The sequence below is a fragment of the Chiloscyllium plagiosum genome, unplaced genomic scaffold (assembly GCF_037043375.1).
Source record: "Chiloscyllium plagiosum isolate Xiang-an unplaced genomic scaffold, Cpla_swu_hap1 HiC_scaffold_6, whole genome shotgun sequence".
In the NCBI taxonomy this organism is placed as follows: domain Eukaryota; kingdom Metazoa; phylum Chordata; class Chondrichthyes; order Orectolobiformes; family Hemiscylliidae; genus Chiloscyllium; species Chiloscyllium plagiosum.
In genome coordinates this window covers 125,361,556-125,386,337 of record NW_028270144.1, presented here as the reverse complement: position 1 = coordinate 125,386,337, position 24,782 = coordinate 125,361,556, and the positions used below count along the sequence as shown (strand labels likewise).

The following is a 24,782-nucleotide window of genomic DNA, read 5'->3' as shown; positions in this document are numbered from 1 at the left end:
CACCGTTTAGAAAGTAGTCCATGCTTGTATTCTTTTTTCCAAAGTGCAAGACCTCGCATTTGCTCACATTGAACTTCATCAGCCATTTCCTGGACCACTCTCCCGAACTGTCTAGATCCTTCTGTAGCCTCCCCACTTCCTCAGTACTACCTGCCTGTCCACCTAACTTTGTATCATCGGCAAACTTTGCTAGAATGCCCCCAGTCCCTTCATCCAGATCATTAATGCATAACGTGAACAGCTGCGGCCCCAACACTGAACCCTCCGGGACACTGCTTATCACCGGCTGCCATTCCGAAAAAGAACCTCTTATCCCAACTCTCTGCCTTCTGTCAGACAGCCAATCCTCAATCCATACCAGTAGCTCACCTCGAACACCATGGGCCCTCACCTTACTTGTGGGAGTTTGGGTTCAAATTAGTTGCTATGTTTTCTGTATTGCAAAATGTTACATTTCAAAAAATTGTTGTTTTTTGTCAAATGCTTTTAAGGTTGTGCGAAGTGCAAGTTTTTATTTTCCTGTACCATGCTAATAATGCCAGTGGACTGCTTTGCTTTCCTCAAGGTTTCCGGTATTGTAGAGTGGAAGCATTGTTTGCTGTATTACATTAGATTCTAAATTTAATTTTCCACTTGCACTGAATTTGATTGAGGGAATTGCTCTAATGTCTGTTAATGTAAACATTCTGTCGACCATGAAGATGTTTCCATTTGTGAGGGAGTCCTGAGCTAGGCGTTATAAATTTTAAGACTGTCGCTAATGGGTATTCCAGGAGAAACCATGCTCCTAGAGAGTGGTGAGATTGTGGAAAAAGCTTGGTAGTGGCCTGAGGATGATGGGAATAGAAGGATGCACTGGTAGTGTTCGATGAAGTGAAGTTGAGACTCTTGTGGAGCATAAATGCTAGCATAGAACTTTGTAATGTTTGGCAAGAGTAGCCACTTTTAGCCCCAGGTTTGCTGGGTCCACAACTGCACATTCCTGATGACTAAGACACCCTTCAAATCCTTTGTTAATCAAGAATTTATCTGCCTGTACCTTTAAAATTATTCAGTGACCCTTGCTCTACCACCCTCCAGGGAGGAGAACTCCACAGATATTTTCAACACGTTTGAACTTGCCTGAAACAGTTTTTCCTTTAACTCTTCTTTCTTTCCCCAAGTCACGGGGGTGGCTATTGGTATCATTAGAACTCCCAGGTATGTCTGACTCTTATTGGACTATGTGTAATATTCCTTGTTTCAGTTTTTTTTGGGGCCATTTCTCTCAATTCTCTGATAGATCAGTGGTGTCATCTGTTCTATTTTCTACTCTTGACCAGAATTGGAAAAGTCCGTCAACGTTTTCCTCCAATTTGCATCCTTCTCTCCACTTCCACAGGGATGTTTCCAACATGTTTTCCTTTTTTCTCAACTGAGGAATCCCCCTTTTTGGAGATTGACAGGGCTCTGTCAATGTTCAACCCATTGCCTACATCTGTTCTCATTCCTTCCTCTCCCAGAACAAAGAGGAGGTTTCCTCGCATCCTTCCTTTTTCATTCCACTGATGTCCACATCAAATTGTGCCACTATTCTGAGAGGGCCGAGGTCTCTTTAACACCCTGGTTCACTTCCCTATCACTCCCAACACTTTCCTCCTCTCTTCACCTCACCCCATTGTACTTGGCCATGCAATAACAAAACGGGTAATGCATGCCATTTTGCTTTCTCTGTCCTCACTGTACAAGGCTAAAACGTACCTTTAGGTGGAAGCAGTGATTTACCTGTACTACTTTGATTCACTTGACTATTTTTGCACTCGCCTATTGTATTCACTGCTCACAATACAGTCTCCTTTACATTGAGACCAAATGCCAATTGCATGACTCACTTCTGTCTTGTTGGCTTTGCTTTTGTTCTAATGTACATCTGTATCCCTGTACCACCATTATCTGTCCCTGTCTCTTTGGGTAAGTTTGCCATCTGTTCAATTGATGCGTACACGTACAATAACAATCGCCATTTTTTTTCAATCTCTTTCAGTTCTTGAGTGTCAAGCCATTAACTGTTTGTTTTTCCACGGATGCTGACAGACCTGCTGAGCTTCAGTGTGTACAGCTTTTGTTCTTAAACCATTTCAGGAGTCCACCATTTGCTCGTCACCTTTTTCCTTTCTCTTCTCTCGCCCCATTCCCCCAGTCCATCAATGTTTCTTTATTCGCCTAATTATCTTCAGGCTGTTTTTCTAATTTTGCTTTCAATAGCTTTCATGTATTCTTGGCATTCACTTTAATCATATGACTTTAGTGTTTAATCATTTTAACCTTAAATGTGATTTAATGTCCCTCTTCACAGTCATACGGCATGGAAACAGACCCTTTGGTCTAACCTGTCCACGCTGACCAGGTTTCCCAAACTGATCCATTGCCTCTGTTTGGTTTTGCTGATTTTATTACCAATGATCAAATGACTCTACACCTTTTGCTTTAAGTCCTGTCTGAATATCTTAAATGTGCAGTAGCACTCGAGCCTTTAGTACTGTTTTTTTTCCATTCTGGAGTGCTAATTCTGACTAGTTGTCTTTGCTTCTATTTAAGTATTTCCCATTGCTGACTTATGAACTTGGCTCTTCAAAATTACCGGGATATGGTTCCCATTGTGGTGAAGTACGTTTATCCTTCCCTTTTTGTTTCTGTTTCCTGTTGCTGCACTCAGCCAACTTTTGTATCTTGGTCAATGCTTTTAAGTGTCACTTATTAACCTGCTAAATTTCTAGGAGAAAATGAGGACTGTGGATGCTGGAGATCAGAGTTGAGAGTGTGGTGCTGGAAAAATCCAAGGAGCAGGAGAATCGACGTTTTGGGCAAAAGCCATTCCTGATGAAGGGCTTATGCCCGAAAATGTCTATTCTAGTGCTCCTCAGCTGCTGCCTGACCTGCAGTGCTTTTCCAGCACCGCACTCTGGACTCTGCTTCATTTCTAGGGCTTGTGTAGGTACTGCTGTTTTGCTTAATGGAGTAACAACTTATTTCGAAACTATTGTTGCGTACTTCGATTTGACTTTTTGCTTACCCTTTCTCAGTTGAAAACTTTTTTTTTTGTGTATACTTTAAAATATTATACACAGCTTTATGAATGTATTTCTATTTGTCCAAAAGTCTTTTTCAAATTGATATATTGTCCTAGTCAGGTGGCTACTATTCCTGAGACTAATCAGATTCTGCACAGACTATTTCTTTGTCTTGCATTGTCAAGTGCTTTTGGGTTGTGTTACTTTCTTAAACTGGTCAAGACACTGCTTTTACAAAGTGGTATGTAAGTGTCCTCCATATCATCCATGGGCTGGTCTAAAATGCATGTCAATCTAATCTAATCTAATCTAATCTAATCTAATCTAATCTAATCTAATCTAATAGTGCCAAGGCGAAATTACATATGAAGCGTTGCCACACAAGCAATGGAGATGAGACATTCCTACTGGGGTTATTGTAAACATGAACAACAGTACTCTGGTTTCTTAAATTTAAAATTTAGGTTACAGTCACCTTGTTTAATGCAGAAGTAGTTTCTCATTGTATTGTGGTGACTTTCTAACATGCACATGTCCCGCATGTTTTTGTTAAATGATTTGTAATATGAAAATGAATATACCTTTTTCTGGCATGAAACATTAATGTTGTGAGAAATGCAGCAAGCCAATTTGTGTACGGCAAGCTCCCAGAAACAACAATGTGATGATGCCCAAAGTATATCTCATTCACCACAGATTGTTTCCCTGGGACACTGGGGAAATTGCTTTGCTGCTGTCCCCAATAGTGCCATGGGATCTTTCATGCTCCAACTTAAGGGGGCAGATGGGGCCTTGATTGAACAAAGGATGACCTGACTAACATTGCAATGCTCTCCTCAGTACTGCACTGGATTGTTGGCCTTGATTCTTGCACCCAATGGGTGGCACGGTGGCTCCGTAGTTAGCACTGCTGCCCCACAGGTTCGATTCCAGCCTCTGGCAACTGTCTGTGTGGAGTTTGCACATTACCCCCATGTTTGTGCAGGTTTTTTTTGGGTGCTCCGGTTTCCTCCCACAGTCCAAAGATGTGCAAGCCAGGTGAATTGGTCATGCTAAATTGACCATAGTGTTAGGTGCATTAGTCAGAGGTGAAACAGGTCTGGGTGGGTTACTCTTCGGAGGGTCGTTGTGGACTTGTTGAGCGGAAGGGCCTGTTTCCACACTGTAGGGAATCTAATCTAATCTCTGGAGTTGGACTGGAATTTGTAACCAATGATACCATGGCTGACATGCTGTGTTGTTTTTTTTTTGTTGGATTGTATTACCAGTGATCAAGTGATGACCGATTTTGTAATCTCTAGGCCTGACTTTTCCAGTGTATTAGTTCAGGTTGCTCTGATGAGTTAACTAAACTTGAAACATTAGCTTACTCTCTCTTCATGGATGCTATGATGTGGAGGTGCTGGTATTGGACTGAGATGGACAAAGTTAAAAATTTCGCAACACCCAGGTTAGCTACCTGACAAAGGAGCAGCACCCTGAAAGCTCATACTTCCAAATAAACCTGTTGAGCTACAACCTGGTGTCATGTGATTTTTAACTTCATTGATGCACCCTAACCTACTGTGACCTCTAGCATGTTTTGTTTTTGGTACAAATTCCTGCATTTGCAGTAATTTGCTCTGATTAGTTCATGTTCACATGTAACCTATGCTCACCAATTTGCTTGGACGCCAGTGCACATCATTGGGTGTGCTTTTAGCTGCTTAAGGCAGAGGTCCTGAACTAATTGATTCACCCCCCCTCTTCTCTCTTTCCCACCCCCTCCCCCCAAACCACCACCACCACCAACTTTTGCACCTAGTTCTTGTCTTCTGCCTGAAAAGTCTTCAAAGTTAGTTTGTTCAAACTCTTTGTAGAAAATCCACACTTAAAACAAATGACAAAGTTTGCTTGATGCACTCCACAGAGCACTAGGGCAATTTTACATGGGAAAGGCTCTATATATCCACATCTTGGCAATCAAAAATGTATCCGAGTCTTGACGCAATGACCCAGTCTCCCTTCTTGGAAGAGAATTTCAAATGCTTAAAGTCAGAACAAAAGATAATTAACAATTTTGATCAAATGATGTAGGACACTAGGTCATTGTAGTTTCTTCACCCAACAGAAATCCTGAATATTGATATAGGCTGAGTCCCTTGTATTTTTGCACAGTTCTGCACAATCAACTGTTTTTAACAAACTTGTGGGCTCGCTTTCATACAACTGTCTCTGGGCATGAATGAAACGGCAGAGTCTAAATTGCAGTTTGAATTTGAACTGCAACAGTGCTGGCACTGGATTAATGTGTAAAAATTGAATTGGAATGTAAAATTCTTTTAAACCACATCATTTCAATTGCACTCTACTAGGTACACTTGTATTGGCTTTCTAGATGTTTCCTTTGACATGGCTAATTGTAGGAAGTGGAGCCAAGTTGAAGCGAATTTCACTTAATCTGAAAACTCATTACTACTTTAAAAGATGGTTGCTACCTTCCAATGCTTTTGTGTGCAACTGAGTGACTTATTACTGTTTAGATATTTATCTGACCTTGTGTCATCGAACTGTGCAAACAAGCTGTGTTCAGATATTGTTTTATTAATGAAACAGAACTTTGACAAAAACAGAGCGCAAAAGCAACATCAACACTCTTTTCCCAATGGGAAGAATAATTGTTGCTGTCTGTAAAGTTAGACTAGTTTGAAAGTGTGAAGCATGATTAGAAGTTGATGGTGTTGCCAAACCACAGCTAATGTGTAGTGATATTGCTACAAATACACATACAGCGTGACTTTGCCATGAGTTCAGTGATCCGCGATAGTGGTTCAGAGGTTCACTTATTTTGTTTGATCTTGGCTGTTTATTCCAATTCTGATGTTGATACAATGTAAACATTTGAGTGCTGTACAGTAGCAAGTGTGCAAATCAGTGATAAATTGTGCACTTGATGCAAGGAACCAACTTGGGGGATCATGGTGGCATCTCTGAAAGCACCAGCTTTTGGATTATGAAATCCTGTCGTCTTCATTCTGATCATCTGCATTACTGGTTTAAACTAGGGTAGGTGAGGACATCTTTCCACTGGAGAGCAGGAGATTAAGGGGTGATCATAGAGGTCTGTAAAGTCACGAGGTATGCAAGTGAAGTGAATGGTAGGTGTCTTTTCCCGAGGGTGGAGGTTTCCAAGACCGGGAGCATGTTTTTAAGGTGAGAGGAGAAAGATTTTAAAAAGACGCGGGGGGAGGGCAAATTTTTTTTTACACAGAATGGATAGTGTGTAGAACAAACTTCCAGAGGAAGTGGTGGATGTGGGTACAATTATAGCATTTAGAAAACATTTTGGATAAGTATGTGGTTAGGAAAGGTTTAGAGAGACATGGGACTGGTTTAGCTTGGGATTACGGTTGCTATGGAATGGTTGGACCGAAGGGTTTCTTTCTTTGACTCTGTGACTATATAACTCATTCATACTGAAGTGGATATGAATGATGAGTATACGAGGGCATATTGGGGGCAGTCCCAGTCATGCCTAAATGAGGTGTTAATGTGGTGGACCTATGTGTCAAACAATAAGCAGTAAGTAGAAGACTGGGTTTAGTGATGCCACAAATTATGGATCAAATCTAAGCTCTAGTCTGCCCTATTTAATCTGAATAGTTGTGGGCAATTATTCACAGGAGGTGGAGGATCTACAAATATCTCTATCCTGAATGAAAAGATCATCCAGTGTATGAGTGCAAAGATGAGGTTGAAACGTGTACAACAATTTTCATCCAGAAGTGCTAAGTTGCTGATTCATCCTAACTACCTTCAGAGCTCCCTAACAGATGCTAATTGTCATGCAATTTGATTTGCCTGGCACTAGATCAAGAAACAGCTGGAGGTACTGGATACTGAAGACTTGTGCTCCTGAACCTGCTGTACCCTCACATGGCTGTTCCAATACTGTTGCAACACTGGATTCTATGCAGCAGTGTGAAGCAAGCTGGTGGGCTCAAAGGCTATTAAGAATGATGGCTCTCATCAGTGACATCCACAGGCCAAAGAATGGAAAATGTCTTTTATGTCTCTATCAAGCTTTTCAAGAAAAATCAGACAGTTAGCTTTTCAAGACGATCCCTAGATCAACTCACATTGTAGTCCTTTATAGATTCACCATATACCTTTTATGCAGTTTCCCAAAAAACTTTAATGGAGTTTGTTTTTATTCAATTAAAGTTTTTTTGGGAAACTGCATAAAAGGTATATGGTGAATCTATAAAGGACTACAATGTGGGTTGATCTAGGGAATGTCTTGAAAAGCTAACTGTCTGATTTTTCTTGAAAAGCTTGATAGGACATAGCAGAAGACATTTTCCATTCTTTGGCCTGTGGATGTCACTGGTGAGAGCCATCATCCTTAATAGCCTTTGAACCCACCAGCTGTTTTCAGCAACTTCACAATGTTGCTGCAGTTCCAGAATCCCCCTCAGTACAGACTTTTTAGGGACTGCAGATTACTTTTCTGAAAGTCTTTCGGTGAAGCAGATAATTGAGAATGTATGTTATGGTTGCCATTACTAACTAACTTCCAAATTTGTCAACCAATTAATGAAGCCCCAAGAAATGGGGATAATTTTGTCTCGACTGGTTTGAGTCTGAAATGAGCTGATGGAGGATGTGGGCAGGGTAGTTCAATTGGTTCATGCAAAAGGAAAGTAGATCGTTCAGAATGAGGTGTTTGGCTGAGTGTGTAGTTCTTGTCAAAACCTTTAAAATTCTAACAAGAGTAGATAGGCTAAACACAGGAACAATGTTACTGAGACTGAAGCCCAGGATCGGGTCACAGTCTAAGGATGCAGGACTGTCTGTCATTTAGGACTGAGATGAGATGTATCTTAACCCAGAGAGTGGTGAGTCTGTGGATTCTCTACCGAAGACAGCACTTTAGGCCAAAATATTGATCTCCTTAAAGCATATAATCTGCAGAGTAAAGGGGAGAAGGTGGGAGAATGCTACCTGGTGAGGTGCACATTTGGAGAGCTGCTGCCTGCAAACGTTTTTTTTTTAAAAGTCAATTTTGTTTTCGATTCCAGGTGAGATTTTAACCATGCCAATAGGCATTTAACTAGATTTCTAATCCAATAAAGTATTGCCATTTCAGCAGCTATTATATTACGTCATGTAATTGGCATTCCAGTTAGTGAGAGGGCAGTGATAAGGGGGATTGTCATCAGGCTGGAATGGTATGATTGGGATCTTGCAGATTTGTTTTTTAGTTGCTGGCCAATCCATCACTTATTTCCAGTCTCTAATTATCATTGAGGGTGATGCTAAGCTGTCAGCTTTGGCATATAATTGTTTGGCAATTTCAGAATATTACCAACAGTCAACCCGATCACCTTGGATCTGTAGTCCTAAATGCTGTAGATTGGGCAAGGATATCAGCTTTTCTTCCTGACAGGACATGAGTGAACTAAATGGGTTTGAGTGATAATCCAGCATTTTCATGGTCACCATTACTGCACCATGCTTTTTATTCCAGGTTTACTTGTGTAATTTTAAAAATCCCAATTGTAGTGATGGAATTGGTGTCTCCAGGTGGCTGGGCCACCTGTCCAACAAGTATACTATTTGCATACCTCTGAAAGGATCTTGATTGATTATCTTTCTTGGTGATCTGGAGCTTGTACCCACAGCACAGTGACTAAATTTGTAGGTTATGCAAATCTAACCAAGCTGGTGGAGGCTAAAATTGAGCAGGATAAACTGAGTATTTGAACAAATGTTTCGGGTTTTACAGAAAGGTAAGTGCATCAAGTATGGGGTTAGAATACAAAGTGCTGAAACTGGGGCATTGTAGAAATGTGTTACGGCTAAAAGTGGCAGAATGCTGTCAATGGGACATGAAAGACTTCTGGGATGTCTATAACTTGGAACTATCATGCCAGTGCTGAGTGGCAGTGATTTGAAAGGTCACTACTCTGCTAGAATAGGTAATTTTGCTATTTGAGTTGTTGGTTGGAGTTCCCTGCTCCCTTTTTTTAAAATTCACTCATAGGAGCTGCCTAGGCCAGCATCCATTGCTCATTCCTAATTGCATAGAATGCAGGAAAGTCAGCCACATTGCCTTGGATCTGGAGTCACACGTAGGCCAGACCAGCTAAGAATGGCAGTTTCCTTCCCTAAAGGACATTAGTGAACCAGATTGGTTTTTTTGACAGTGGTTTCATGGTCATTGTTAGACTCTTAATTCCAGGGTTGTTTTGAGTTCAAATTCCAGCGTATGCCATGGTAGGATTTGGACCCCAGGTTCCTAGAGTTGAAACTTTATTGCTGGAACAGCACAGCAGGTCAGGCAGCATCCAGGGAACAGGAGATTCGACGTTTCGGGCACAGGCCCTTCTTCAGGAATGAGCAGAGAGTGTTCAGCAGGAGAAGATAAAAGGTGGGGAGGAGGGACTTGGAGGAGGGGAGTTGGAAATGTGATAGGTGGAAAGAGGTCAAGGTGAGGGTGATAGGTCGGAGTAGGGTGGAGGCGGAGAGGTCAAGAAGAAGACTGCAGGTCAGGAAGGCGGTGCCGGGCTGGAAGGATCCGGCTGAGACAAGGTGGGGGGAGGGGGGATGAAGAAACTGGTGAAGTCCAAGTTCATCCCCTGCGGTTGGAGGGTTCCCAGTCGGAAGATAAGACGCTCCTCCTCCGACCGTCGGGTTGTTGTGGTTTGGCGGTGGATGAGTCCAATGACCTGCATATCCTCGGTGGAGTGGGAGGGGGAGTTGAAATGCTGTGCCACAGGTTGGTTGGGTTGGTTCGTCCGGGTGGCCCAGAGGTGCTCCCTGAATCACTCCGCAAGTAGGCGGCCTGTCTCCCCAATATAGAGGAGGCCACACCGGCTGCAGCGGATGCAGTAGATGATGTGGGTGGAGGTGCAGGTGAATCTGTGGCGGATATGGAAGTTTCCCTTGGGGCCTTGGAGAGAAGTGAGGGGGGAGGTGTGGGCGCAAGTGTTGCACCTCCTGCGGTTGCAAGGGAAGGTGCCGGGAGTGGTGGTTGGGTCGGTGGGGGGTGTGGATCTGACAAGGGAGTCGCGGAGGGAGTGGTCTCTACGGAAAGCTGATAGGGGAGGGGAGGGAAATATATCCTTGGTGCTGGGGTCTGTTTGGAGGTGGCGGAAGTGACGGCGGATGATGCGCTGTACATGGAGATTGGTGGGGTGGTAGGTGAGGACCAGTGGGGTTCTGTCCTGGTGGCGGTTGGAGGGGCGGGGCTCAAGGGCGGAGGAGCGGGAAGTGGAGGAGATGCGGTGGAGGGCACCGTCGACCACGTCGGGGGGGAAATTGCGGTCCTTGAAGAAGGAGGCCATCTGTGTTGTACGTATTTTGAACTGGTCCTCCTGGGAGCAGATGCGGCGGAGACGAAGGAATTGGGAGAATGGGATGGCGTTTTTACAGGGGGCAGGATGGGAGGAGGTGTAGTCCAGGTAGCTGTGGGAGTCGGTAGGTTTGTAGTAGATGTCCGTGTTGATTCGGTCGCCTGAGATAGAAACAGAAAGGTCTAGGAAGGGGAGGGAGGAGTCCGAGACTGTCCAGGTGAATTTGAGGTCGGGGTGGAAGGTGTTGGTGTAGTGGATGAACTGTTCAACCTCCTCGTGGGAGCACGAGGTAGCGCCGATACAGTCATCAATGTAGCGAAGAAAAAGATGGGGGGTGGGGCCAGTGTAGTTGCGGAAGATGGATTGTTCCACATACCCTACGAAGAGGCAGGCATAGCTGGGGCCCATGCGGGTGCCCATGGCTACTCCTTTTGTTTGGAGAAAGTGGGAGGATTGGAAAGAATGTGGAACAATCCATCATAAAGTTTCAACTTTGATCTCCAGCATCTGCAGACCTCACTTTCTCCCAGGTCCCTAGAGTATTAGCTGAATTTCTGGATTAGTAATCCAGCAATAATACGACCAGGCCATTGCTTTCTCTCTGCTCACTATGCTACAAAAAACATTAGTTCCTAAAGTATAGAGAAGAAGCGACTGGAAATTGTATTTCTAGTTTGCAGTTCAGAGAAGGTTCACTACGATGATTCCTATTTATGGAGGGTTTGTCTTATGAGGAAAGGTTAAACACGTTGGGACTCCACTCAGGAGTTTAGAATGGGAGGTGAGCTCATTAAAACATTGGATTCTTAAGGGGCTTGACAGGGTAAACGCTGAGAAGGTCTTCCCCTTGTGATAGTGTCTTAGACCAGAGGCATAGTCTGAGTAAAGGGGTGTCAATTTAAGACTAAGATGAGGAATTTCTTCTGAGGGTTGAGTGTCTTTTAAACTCCTTGCCCCAGAGAGCTGTGGGACAGTGTCCATGTGCAAATTTAAGGCTGAGCGAGATTATCGGAAGGGGCATCAACAAGTTTTGAGGAAAAAGTGGGAGATGCAGAACGATTGATTCCTGGTCCTATTTATTATAATCTTTGTGGTTTGTGTAGACTGCTGGCAAGGCCAGTCTTTCTTGTCTTGGCTAATTACCTTTAAGGTGAAGGTGAACTGTCCTTTTAAACCAGTGCAGCTCTTGTGGTGTGCATGAACCCATAGTGCTGGTAGGGAGGGAGTTCTTCCTTTTTGACCAGAAATAGTAAGGGAATGGCTATTTAGTTCCAAGGCAGGATGGTGTGGGGAGGAGAACTTGCAGGTGGTGATCCATGTGTCCTTTGTCCTTCTGACTTGAAGTTGTGGATGAATGTTAAATTTGATGTTTGGGGTGCTGATTGATTGGGTTGTTTTGTATTGGAAGATGTTCTCATATGGTGTTGGAACTGTCATTATCCAGCAAAGGGCAGTGTTTTCAATCTTGTTTGTCATGTCTTGAAATTGTAGACCAGACTTCAAGTTGGTGTGATTTTCATTGCAGAATTGTCAGCCACTGAATTGTTCTTAAAGCTTCAGTATTTACATGGCAGTTTCAGTTCCAATTTTGGTCAATTGTCACCTCAATGATGTTGACCCTGGGAGATTGTGATAGAAATGGCATTAAATATCAAGGGGAGATGGTTGATCTTGCCTTTTTCTTAACAATGCTATTGCTTGGCACTTGTATGGCAACATCAAATTTCACCATACATCAGCCTGTGATGGCCAGGCTTTGCAGCAATGACTACCTCTGCCTCTATCTAGTTGCAGTGGGCAGTTGTCAGTGCACAGCCCTCTTTTGACCTTGAAATTGGGAAGGTCATTTAATGAAGCAATTGAAGGTGCTTGAGTCTTGGTCACAATCCTCAGGAATACCTGCAGTGATGTAAGTTGACCTCATAACCATCTTTCGTTTGTCTCTTGTCTAATTCAAAGCAGTTTAGAGTTGTCCCTGTTTTTCACTGACTCATTGATGCCACACTGGATTAAATAGATCAATCTTGGTGTTGAGGGAAATCACCCTGCCCTCTGCCTGGAACTTTGGCTGTTTGCACTAAGGCTGTAATAAAGACGAGCAGAGTTACCTTTGCAGAACCTGAAATGAGTGTTCATGAGCAAGTTATAGTTTTGTCAGTGACGCTCACCCTCAACGCAATCAGCCACACCATTTAGCCGACTAATTGAGCAGTTAATTGGCTTGATTGAGTTTGTCCTTTTTTTTTATGGACAGTATATAGTTGGGTAGTTTGACAGCTCTGTAGGATTTTAAACCTCTGGCAGTTATTTGAGTGATGGAAATTTCTTTGCGTTGAGAGTTTTATGATTTGGACAGAGTAAACACTGAAAAGCATTAACTTTGGGTTTAGAACAGTGTGGGGGCTGGGAGGAGTGGGAACCCAAAGCATTGTGGAGAGCTTTTGTCAACCATCAATTGCAGGGGTAGAAGTAGGCCTTTTAGTCCGTGCACTGAGATTACTGTTGATCTGATGATCGACTCCACTTCCCTACCCAAAAAACCTGTCAATCTCAACGTTGAATATACTGAATGACCAAGCTTCAATGGCTCTGTGACAGAATACCACAGATTCACTACCTTTAGAAGAAATTCCTTGTTACCCATGTCTTAAATGTGTGAGCCCTTACTCTGAGATTTTGCACTTTGATGCTAGACTCTCCACTTGTATCCTGTCAAGCTATCTCAGAATCTTGTATGTTTCAGTAAAGACGTCCCTCAATCTTAGGTTTTCCAATGAGCACTGGTCCAATCGATTTAACCTGTCTTCAGAAGACAGCATTTCTGTGCTTGCTGTCAGATGACTGAACCTTTCCAGACACCACTCTGGTGGAGATAGGTGCAAGAACAGTTTCTCCAGGACAAAGGAGTTAGTTTATAACAGGTACCTCAATGCAGGAATTTAGTTTTACAATTCCAGACTAGAAATGTTTAGTTTGAACCCGGGGGTTATTTGAAACAAAGTTTCAGATCAGTTATGTGAATCTTCAAGAAAGAGGCAATCAAACTTCCCAAATCAGAAATTGGAATAAAGTTATATTAAACCTGGTAGATGTGATGGAGAACACACTTTTCTCTGTTTTAATATGCAAATAGATACTTTTCGGAATAGAATTTTACTGTTACTTGTCAAGAGTTTCATTTATTCTGTTACCTTAATTCCTTCTGGAAAATCAAGTTGTTTAAAGCCAAATATTCTGCATTGTGTGTGCATGTGTTTGAATGGAAGATTACTTTGTTAAATTAAAATGTATCCAGGCACATTTCAGAGACCATAACTTTGACCATAACCATGGCGTTCCTTGATTTCTGGTTGGAGCTGATATTATCCAAGTGATGCAGACTGATTGCTATCATTAGCTATATCTGTTAGCACTGTATTTTGTAAGAACTGCAAAGGTGATTGGTGAATGAGATGAATTCCGGCCATTTTGAGCAGTTAGATCTTTTCCTTGGTGATGCCCCATCTTTATGTATTCAAGACTTGTATTAGTCTCAAGTTGAAACCCAGTGCAGATTCATCTGCTCCATCTGCTTTTTCGCCCCCCCCCCCCACCCCATCCTGTGTCTGCTTTAGAAGGGCTGTAATGCTGGACTTTGAATTCCAAAAAAACCCAAAAACTATAGAGCTAATTTTGTATCTGGGTACTTTTTTACTTTCTGTTCCTAAGTTGGCACAGGAAATGGCGATATTGTTCGCTATACTAATTTTATCCCTGTACTTGAGTACATATAACAATAAAACCTTATTCTAAAACTGTTTAGGTCCTTGTCATTCTCTCCTGTCTATGTGACATTACTATTACTTAAGTTAGCGCTTTTTTTATACTGTGTAGTTTTGTAGTCAGTTGGGGCTAAATGAGATGAATTGAGTGTCTCTTAATCTTCAGTCGTGACTTTCATATTCTTTGAATCACAGTTGCCAGAGCTGACAGCTATGGGTCAGTTGATAGCACTACAGCCTCAAACATGAATACACAGTTTTGCAGACAGAATCTGGTGCTGTACTAGGAGTGCATAATTGTCAGACATCCAGCCTTCTGATTATGTTCGGGCCCTTCTCTGCCAGTTTTGATATACTTAAAATATCCCATGACACCATTTGAGTAAGAACAGGGAAATGTAATCCCAAACTCCATCCAGTGCAGTGGCCAATGTTTATTCTTTTAGTTACAACACAAACCGATCAGTTTGTTACTTGACAGCTGTATTTCTGTACTTGCCAAATGGTGGCAAAGTGCTATGTGATTGCAAGCTGTCTTGATAAATGACTGGAATATGGCATCTGATCCTGGCTATGTCTGTGGGAAACCATAGTTTGCACACTGATTAAGGCCTATATTTCTGGGATCGAGATGAAAGGATAGAATGGAAATGTGTAAACACTAAATGCTGCATGTGGCATAAGGACCCTTTCAAATTTGGCAGTATAAGCGAAGGAAGAAGTTTGTTTCTCAAGTTTTTGCTCGCCTAAACATTCTTGATATTTAAGGGATAAAGTCAGGCTTGTTTTATACTGCCTCTTTGCTGGGTTTTGCCATCAGAGCACCTTTTGTGAACTATGTTAAGTGACAGATATCAATCCTGTTGAATTCATATCCCCTCGTAATCACATCAAAATATACAAAGTCAAAATGGCAAGCATTTTGGAAATCTGAAACAATACTTGAGTCATATTGAAAACTATATCACAGCTTCTGTGGAGCAAAACAGTCACATTGGCAGAATGTTCATCTCAAGCAAATGTGCATATGTCTGAAAATCTGGTGTGCGAACATGAGATTTCTCTTCCCTGTACACGAATTAGAGGAGTAGGTTTTGTGGTGTTTTATTCATAATGAGTTCAGTTCATTTAAACTATTGATCACATTGGGTGGACCTTCAGTTACAATCTTGTGATGGGCTACTTGATTTTTCCCTCCAGCTTCGGGGTTGAGAAATTAGCTTGTCTTTGTCCTGCAACATCAGCATGTCTGCAAGATACAAGTCTTTTCATGTACTTGAGCACACATTAGTTCCAAATGCATCATTCTGTTCTGCTATGTTAAAATAAGCTAAAATATTTCATCGTAGATTGAAAGATGTGACTTGTGTCTAAATCCTTTCAATTTTGGGCTCTCCCAAAGCACTTGATGTCCAATAATGTGATTTTATTTTTGAAGTATTGTCACTGTTGATAGCTTGCCTCACACAAAGTCATAAGTTGCTTGGTGTGTTAAGTTGTCATGAGGAATTTGAGTGATGTTTAACTTGAACTTTGAGTTTATATGTTAAATTTTCTCACTTGGCCAAATTCATCAGCGCTGTTTAATGCTGCAATGACATTGGTCATAGTTCTGTTTTAAGTAGCCAGAAAATCCAGACAGTATGATGTTGAACATCATCTAAGTTTGTGCGAATATCTAAGCTAATGTCGAAACTGGGAATTTGAGTTGCGCATTTATGACTTCCACACTGCTGATAGTGATGTCTTTCGAGCAATGCATGAAGCCTGAATGCTCTTCTGCCTTGTTAGGTTAATAGAAAAGCCACTGTTTAAAGAGTCTGCACTGTCCTGGCTGACACCTCAACCATCACCAAAATCAGTTACTAAGGTCATAGACTTATTGCTGTTGTTAAGATCTTGCTATTAGACTTTCTCCTGCAGAACTATGCAGTTCAGAAGTACTTAATTGACTGTGTAAGGTGTTTTGGGATATTTTGAAGTCATGAAAGCTGCAGTATAAATGCAAGCTAGCTTTTTTCCCCCTGTGTATAGCTAATGAAGTTAATTGAGATTGGTTGCAGAAGTTGGAAACGAGAGCTGAAAATGTGTTGCTGGAAAAGCGCAGCAGGTCAGGCAGCATCCAAGGAACAGGAGAATTGAAGTTTCGGGCATAAGCCCTTCTTCAGGAAAGGTTATGCCCGAAACGTCGATTCTCCTGTTCCTTGGATGCTGCCTGACCTGCTGCGCTTTTCCAGCAACACATTTTCAGCTCTGATCTCCAGCATCTGCAGACCTCACTTTCTCCTGCAGAAGTTGGAAAACCTGCATCCCTTCCCTTGAGCATATGTCAAAACAAGCCAATAATGAATCTTGTACACAGTTCACAAATGTGTTGTGGATTGGTTTTGAAGTTTGTTAAATGATAATGAATAAAAAAAATTGTGCAGAACCAAATATGGTCCTTGTGAAAGTCCAATATCAGAAATTTAACTGTTTGAAATTTCTGTTTTGTCTGTTAATTTAGCGACGGCTTCGACATCTGCGTAGTATTGCAGCACGAAATATCGTTAACAAGAATGGATCCCATCTTTTAGACACCTACTTTACTCTACACTTGTGTGATGATGCAAAGGTCTATAAAGGTAAGCTCAAATGGATGTACATAGGTTTTTGTGATGGGAATTCACTAAATTGATATGAAGTTGGAGCATCCAGTTTTTGGTTCGTGTGGTGGCCTTGGCAGAGTTAATGGTCACCTACTACTTGGTGAAATCTTCCAATTTAACAGCTGATCAGAATTATAAACTACTTATCAAATATTGAGCAAGGTTGAATGAATTACTTCAATACATGGTCAGCAGGCATCTTTCACTTCAAAGCAGTGTAGCATTTCCTAATCAAGCTGTTCAGAGATGTTATTTGTTATGAACCAGACCAGACTCCTCAAAAGACTTGAAAGTAGCCTCGACTCTAACTTTAGCTTATTTTAAAGGCAAATGTGAACTACCTGCACTGTGACTGGTCAAACTAGTTGGCGTTAAGTAAAACCCAACCTGTTTAAGCACTATAGTTGAAATGCAACCAAAGGAAGAGGAATTTAGAATAATTTATGATGTGGAGGTGCTGGTGTTGGACGAGGGTGGACAAGGTCAGAAGTCTCATGACACCAGGTTAGAGTCCAACAGGTTTATTTGGAATCGCAAGCTTTTTGAAACACTGCTCCTTCATCAGATGAAGTCACTTCACCTGAAGAAGGAGCAGTGCTCCAAAAGCTTGTACTTTCAAATAAACCTGTTGGACTATAACCTGGTGTTGTGGCCTTTGCCTAGAATAGCTTAACTCTATTGGAAACCTTAACAGGATAATGGATACAATAACTATTACAAATTAACTGTTTTTAATATAGTAACATTCCGTAAGTACATCCCCTTGGCAAAAAGGAAAATTTTAGCCAGATGCTCACATGCAGTTCTCGAATCCAGGACGAAAAGCATTGAGAGAAAATTTAGTAGCCATCAGGAGACATTCACTGAATTTTCCAACTGAGACCCCATACTTCTGCTTAAGCTAAGCCTAAAAACCCAGAAACCCTGATCTGGAAGAGCTGGCCACATCAATTTTAGATTTTTTATTTGAAAACACCAGGGCCTCCCAAGCTGCTTGCTTTAAGCGTTCTGGTAGGCTACTCGGTGCCTCTGTCTTCCAACCCATCTTCAAAAAACAAAATTGGGACAAAATAACTTGTTAAAGTGACAGCATCGTCATGTATTATACCCCTCCAAAACAGGTGGAAACTGAATCTGGATCTCCTGGTTCAGAGGTAGGGTTGTTAGCATCGTACCATAAGAACCCTCTTTAAATCAGATGTTGTTGCGCCTCATAGTTCAAGGGTAGGAATATTACCACCGCGTGACATGAATCCCAGGAACCTACTTTAAATCAGTGTATAATATCTTCTCCTCCACGTGTTAGGAAAATGATAATTTTGTATGGAAAGTTGAAATGTATTAAATACAGTTTAATTTTCCAGTTCTGTGACTATGACTTGTTTTATTTAAGGCTCACACTTTGTCTAGCTATGGGTCAATTTAGACTTGGAATTATGACTTAGTCTAAATTACTGGACAAGCTATCTGGTGAGAATTTTGAGTGTGTTTAGTTAAACTACTGTGAACTTCAATAAGAGGCCAGAAGAGGGATCAATTTTTAAGGAAGCAACCATGACAACAGAAGGGCAGTTTAATTCTGGCAACCTGCAGGGTATCTGTTCAATAAGACGGCTGAAACTGTTGTGGCAGTCCAAGTAGACAGTGCTGGACAAAGTTCTGAACGTAACCCGCCTCCCTCAAAAAATGTCAGAGAGACAGTCTAAGTATCACAAGGGGAGATGGCGAGAATCACATCTGGTAAACATGCTGAAAGAAAACTTGAGATTCAGCAATTGAGTAAGAAACAGTGACAATATGAGTGAGGCTTCATTGTTTTTTTTTCCCTAATCTGCCTTAGGCCCATAACTTTGCTGATCACACAAGGAAAAGCCAGGAAGTCACTCATTAGTATAGTGATTGGTATCACTGCCTGTTTTACTGGAGACAGGCATTGAGTTCCCCCACTGGGCTAAAAGCTGATCTGTGGCTAACTGGATGGGTACTGTTCAGTAATTCCACTTCCAATTCTACATGGAAATCAGAATGAAGAATATGTCCTCAGAAAGGTGGCTGACAATTGTAGCCAGAAAACTTCAATGAGATTAATGGAATGCGTGAGTTTGTCTTCTGAGGAAATGTTGAACAGGTTAGGCTTTTATCAGCTGGAATTCAGTTATTTCATGAAGTTCGGAAGGCATTTTGATTGAAACATATGAAATCCTGAGGGGTCTTGACAGAGTAGCTGTGGAAAATCGAACTAGGTGTCATTGTTCTAAGTCAGGGAATTTCCATTTAAAACCGGTGAGGTGATTTAGTTTTTTTTTCCTGAGGGTCTCACATCTTTAGAATTCTCTTCCCGAAAAGGTGGTCAAAACATAATCCTTGAGAATCTTTAAATTGAAGTGAATCAATTCTTGTTAAGCAAGGCTGTAAAATGTTACTGGGCCAGGCAGGAATGTGGATTTGAGTTTGCAATCTGGTTATTCACTATCTTATTGAAAGGTCTGAATAGATGTCCTACTTGTTCTGATTCTTATGTTCATACAAATGATTATGTTTTAAGTATATTGCAATATTGTACAGATTGGTTCAGTGAATGACCACAGTGGTAATGAAATTGCAAAGAGAAAATTTGTCCATTGATACCATCCACAGGCATCATAACCAAGTGGGGCCTCTTGGTAGGGTAGAAATTTATTGAATTTTGGATGGATCTCTGAATCTTCAGGAAACAATTGTGTCAAAATCTAAAGTTGTAGTCGTGAAAATATATTAAGCAGAATGTTCAAAAGGCTTTGATATCAAAATGGGAGTTGAAAGTGGAATTTATATGGGATTGGTTGAAATCTTTGGCTGACGCTACACTAAGACTAGGCAGATAAACTAAAAGTAGAAATAGAAGTGCAATCTTTGTAAGGATATGATGCTTAAAGTGAATAGCAGTATTTGGAATTAAAAAGAGGGATTTTTGAAATTGAGATGCCACTGTTAGAATTAGCTCACACTCATTTAGAAACAGAAAAATTTGAATTGATAGCAATAGAAAGGGAGTATCGTCCCGTTCCCGTCTCAGTTGAAGCAACGCCCTCAAACAGTATAGTTTTACCTCCTCCATCTTTACTCTGGGCACTGGAGGGAGAGAGAATGATGTCCCATGTGCACAAGGAACATGAGGTCTTAGTCTTCTCTCGAACAACAGGTTCTTAAGGAAATTATAGTCACTTAGAGGGAGGAGCATCCAGATAAGGCAACATACATATTGATTGACAGTTAGAATCAGCGAGTGCTAATAGTAGAGATTAAGCCATTTGGCGTTATACAACAAATAACTGGCTTCACGTGCATCAGGTACGAGCAGTTAAGGAAAGAATTAAGTTGAGTTTTGTGAAACAAAAGGTTCAGCTAAGCATGACACCGATCAGGTAAGAACTTTTATTTAACAGTGAGGTACTGGAGGCAAGGGCAGTGCATTAACAAGATGAAGAAGCATTCAGTATGTAACGTCAGTTAACAAGGTGAAAAGCATTCATTACGTGAAGCCAGTTATTTGTTGTATAACGCCAAATGGCTTAATCTCTACTATTCTTTCCTTAACTGCTCATACCTCATGCACTTTCTTAAGAGGGAAGGAAATAACAAAGGGCAATGCCACATTTGAATTGCCAAGTAAGAAGAAGAAGTATTAAAGGGGAAATGTAGTTTTAAAATGTTGAATTCCAAAGAGCCAAGTAAGTCAGACATGACTTGGTTAGATAAAGCTTAAAGGAAGAAAGAAGTAACAGTAGGTAACACAATAATTCTAATTTGAATTGGAGGTTTGATGTAACTGATAAAAGCACATGAGAGCAAAGCTAGAGGCTGAAGCATTTCCAGCAATGTGCCAATCCTGCAAGTGCCAAATGCATGAGCAGCTGCCTCCAGTGGTCCCCAGAATAACTGATGCCAGTCTTCAAGCTAATTCAGTTCACTCCGCGTGATATTGAAACTGGTCGAGACACTGGATAGTGCAAAAAAACTATTGGCCCTGACAATATTCCAACACTAGTACTGAAGACTTGGGGTCCAGAATTTGCTACCTACCCTAGCCCAGCTCTTGGGATACAGTTACAATACTGGCTTCTACCCAACAATGTGAAAAACTGCTCAGGCATGTCCTGTACACACAAAGCAGGACAGATCCATCCAGCCAGTTACAGCCCCATCAGCCTACTCTCAATCATCAGTAAAATGATGGAAGTTGTTATCAGTATTATCAAGCAGCATCTGCTCACCTCTCACCACCTATAAGGCTTGGTTTGGGTTCTGTCAGGGCCACTCAGCTCCTGACCTCAGAGCCTCAATTCAAATATGAACAAAAGAACCATAAACAAACGCATAGATCTAGATGCCATCTATCAACCCCTCTGAAAACAAACAGGAAATGACATCACCACAAACCCCAGAAACCCCATCCAGGAGAAAGATAGCAATAGAATGCAGGAGAAAACAGCTTCGCTTCACTTGGAGGTCGCCACTGATGATGTTACCTAGCCCAGTAATGAAACGTCTGGATAAGTGGGAAAACTGAGGACTGGGAAGCTTTTAAAGAGCAACAGAGGATTACTAAGAAGGAAATACGCAGAGGGAAAATGAGGTACGAAGGTAAACTGGCCAAGAATATTAAGCTTTTTTAGGTATGTGCAAGGCAAAAAAATGGTTAGGACAAAAATTGGGCCCTTGAAGACAGAAACAGGGGAATATATTACTAGGAACAAAGAAATGGCAGAGGAATTAAATGGGTACTTCAGATCTGTGTTCACTGGGGAAGACACAAGCAATCTCCCTGAGGTAACAGTGGCTGAAGGACCTGAACTGAAGGAAATTTATATTTGCCAGGATTTGGTGTTGGAGAGACTGTTAGGTCTGAAGGTTGATAAATCTCCGGGGCCTGATGGTCTGCATCCCAGGGTACTGAAGGAGGTGGCTCGGGAAATCGTGGATGCGTTGGTGATTATTTTCCAGAGTTCAATAGATTCGGGGTCGGTTCCTGAGGATTGGAGGGTGGCTAATGTTATACCACTTTTTAAGAAAGGTGGGCAAGAGAAAGCAGGAAATTATAGACCAGTTTGTCTGACCTCAGTGGTCGGAAAGAGCTGGAGTCTATTATAAAGGATGAAATTACTGCACATCTGGATAGTAGTAACAGGATAGGACAGAGTCAGCATGGATTTATGAAGGGGAAATCATGCTTGACTAATCTTCTTAAATTTTTTGAGGATGTAACTATGAAGTTGGACGAGGGAAATCCAGTAGATGTAGTGTACCTGGACTTTCAGAAAGCTTTTGATAAAGTCCCACACAGGAGGTTAGTGAGTAAAATTAGGGCGCATGGTATTGGGGGCAAAGTACTAGATTGGATTGAAAATTGGTTGGCTAATAGGAAACAAAGGGTAGTGATAAACGGCTCCATTTCAGAATGGCAGGCAGTGACCAGTGGGGTACCGCAGGGATCCGTGCTGGGACCGCAGTTTTTTACAATATATGTTAATGATATAGAAGATGGTATCAGCAATAACATTAGCAGAATTTGCTGATGATACTAAGCTGGGTGGCAGGGTGAAACGTGATGAGGATGTTAGGAGATTACAGGGTGACCTGGACAAGTTAGGTGAGTGGTCAGATGCATGGCAGATGCAGTTTAATGTGGATAAATGTATGGTTATCCACTTTGGCAAGAACAGGAAGGCAGACTACTACCTCAATGGAATCAATTTATGTAAAGGGGCAGTACAGAGAGATCTGGGTGTTCTTGTACACCAGTCAATGAAGGTAAGCATGCAGGTACAGCAGGTAGTGAAGAAGGCTAATAGCATGCTGGCCTTCATAACAAGAGAAATTGAGTATAGAAGCAAAGAGGTGCTTCTGCAGCTGTATAGGGCCCTGGTGCGACCACACCTGGAGTACTGTGTGCAATTCTGGTCTCCAAATTTGAGGAAAGACATTCTGGCTATTGAGGGAGTGCAGCGTAGATTCACGAGGTCAATTCCTGGAATGGCAGGATTACCTTACACTGAAAGACTGAAGCGACTGGCCTTGTATACCCTTGAGTTTCGAAGACTGAGAGGGGATCTGATTTGAGACGTAGAAGATTATGAAAGGATTGGACACTCTGGCAGTAGGAAACATATTTCCACTGATGGGTGAGTGCCGAACCAGAGGACACAGCTTAAAAATATGGGATAGGCCATTTAGGACAGAGCTCAGGAGAAACTTCTTCAACCAGAGAGTGGTGGCTGTGTGGAATGCTCTGCCCCACAGGGCAGGGGAGGCTCACTCTCTGGATTCATTTAAGAAAGAGAGTTGGATAGAGCTCTCAAAGATAGTGGAATCAAGGGTTATGGAGATAAGGCAGGAACAGGATACTGATTAGGAATGATCAGCCATGATTATATTGAATGGCGGTGCAGGCTTGAAGGGCTGAATGGCCTCCTACTGCACCTATTGTCTACTGTCTATTGTCATATCAAAACTACAGCTCAGCAAGCAAACCTACACCCTAAAGAACTGAATTCCAGAGGTGAGGTGAGGATGACCGTCTTTGCCATCAAGGCTGGATTTGACTGGCTGTGGTATCAAGGACTCTAGCAAAAATGGAATCATTGGCAATTGGGAAGCAAACCCTGGGTCAGATTTGGCACATAAGATGGTTGTGGTTGTTGGAGGTCAGTTATCTCCGCTCTAGGGCATCTCTAAAGGTGTTCCTCAGGATGGTGTCCTGGGCCTAACCATCTTCAGCTACTTCATCAATGAGCTTTGCTCCATTTATAAGGTCAGGGGTAGGAATGTGTGCTGATTGCGCAATGTTCAGCAGCAATTGTGACTCAACACAGAAGCATTTAATGTTCAAATGCAACAAGATGTGGACAATATTTAGGCTTGGGCTAGCAAGTAATATTTGCACCACACATTTATCAGGCAATGATCATCTCCAATAAGAGAGAATCTCCCCACTGCCCCATGACATTTGGTGTTAGCTTCACTGAATTATCCACTATCAGCAACCTTGGGGTTACCATTAATCAGAAACTCAACTGGATTAACCAGATTAATACAGTGGCTGCAAAGGTTAGGAATGCTGCAGCAAGTGTCTTTCCTCCTCATGCCCCAATATCTGTCCACCATCTACAAGGTGCAAGTCAGCAGTGTGATTGCATACTCCCCACTTAGCTGGATGGACAAGCGTGATTTGTTGGAAAAATTGACTTAGTCATACAGCACAGAAACAGACCCTTCGGTCCAACTAGTCCATGCCTGACATAATCTCAAACTAAACTAGTCCCACCGGCCTGCACTTGGCCCATATCCCTCAACGTTTCTTTGTATACTTATCCAAATGTCTCAAACATTGTAACTGTGCCCACGTCCACCAATTCCTCTGGAACTTCATTCCACACACGAACTACCTTCTGTGGACAATTTGCCCCAATGTCTTTTTTTTTAAATCTCTCTCCTCTCACCTTTAAAAATATGCCCTAGTTTTGAAATCCCCAAGGATATTGGTAATTTGCATTGGCTGAAAGAAAATTTTAGTTTCATCAGTCTCTGAGCCATTAGACCAAAAACCAGTCTGAAAGACCCTGAGCTTTCCGACAGATTCCATAAGATATTGGAGCTGAATTAGGCCATGCAGTCCATCGAGTCAACCCGACCATTTGATCATCGCTGTTTAAGTTTCTGAACCCTATTCTCCAGCCTTCTGTCTCTAAACCTTGGTTCTCCATACTAATTGAGAACCTATCAATCTTCCTCAAGTATACTCAGGTGACCTCTATAGTCCTCTATATAGCAATGAATTCTATAAATTCACCACCTTGCGGCTGAAGAAATTCCACCTTATCTCCCTTCTAAAGGGTAGTTAAGGGTTGCTTGCTTAAAGGCCTGTAAGAAAAATTAATGAGTTAACCAGTGCCTCTGTATTGTGGAGAAAGAAAATCACATCTGGTGGATGTGCCAAATGACACTTAA

At 41.9% G+C, this 24,782-nt stretch overlaps 1 protein-coding gene across 3 annotated transcripts in view; it reads left to right on the top strand.

Moving 5' to 3' along the window:
- The window catches only part of uvrag (UV radiation resistance associated gene), a 347,124-nt gene that overhangs the window by 15,372 nt on the left and 306,970 nt on the right, over positions 1-24,782 (top strand). Inside the window, exons 2-3 of one of the 3 annotated variants that reach the window (XM_043692472.2) lie at positions 2,578-2,646; positions 16,655-16,772. In XM_043692472.2, coding sequence (XP_043548407.2) covers positions 2,578-2,646; positions 16,655-16,772 — 187 coding nt within the window. Of the gene's footprint in view, positions 1-2,577; positions 2,647-5,988; positions 6,096-16,654; positions 16,773-24,782 lie in introns of those variants that run through there. The other 2 variants (XM_087988432.1, XM_043692474.2) reach the window with 2 other exon arrangements.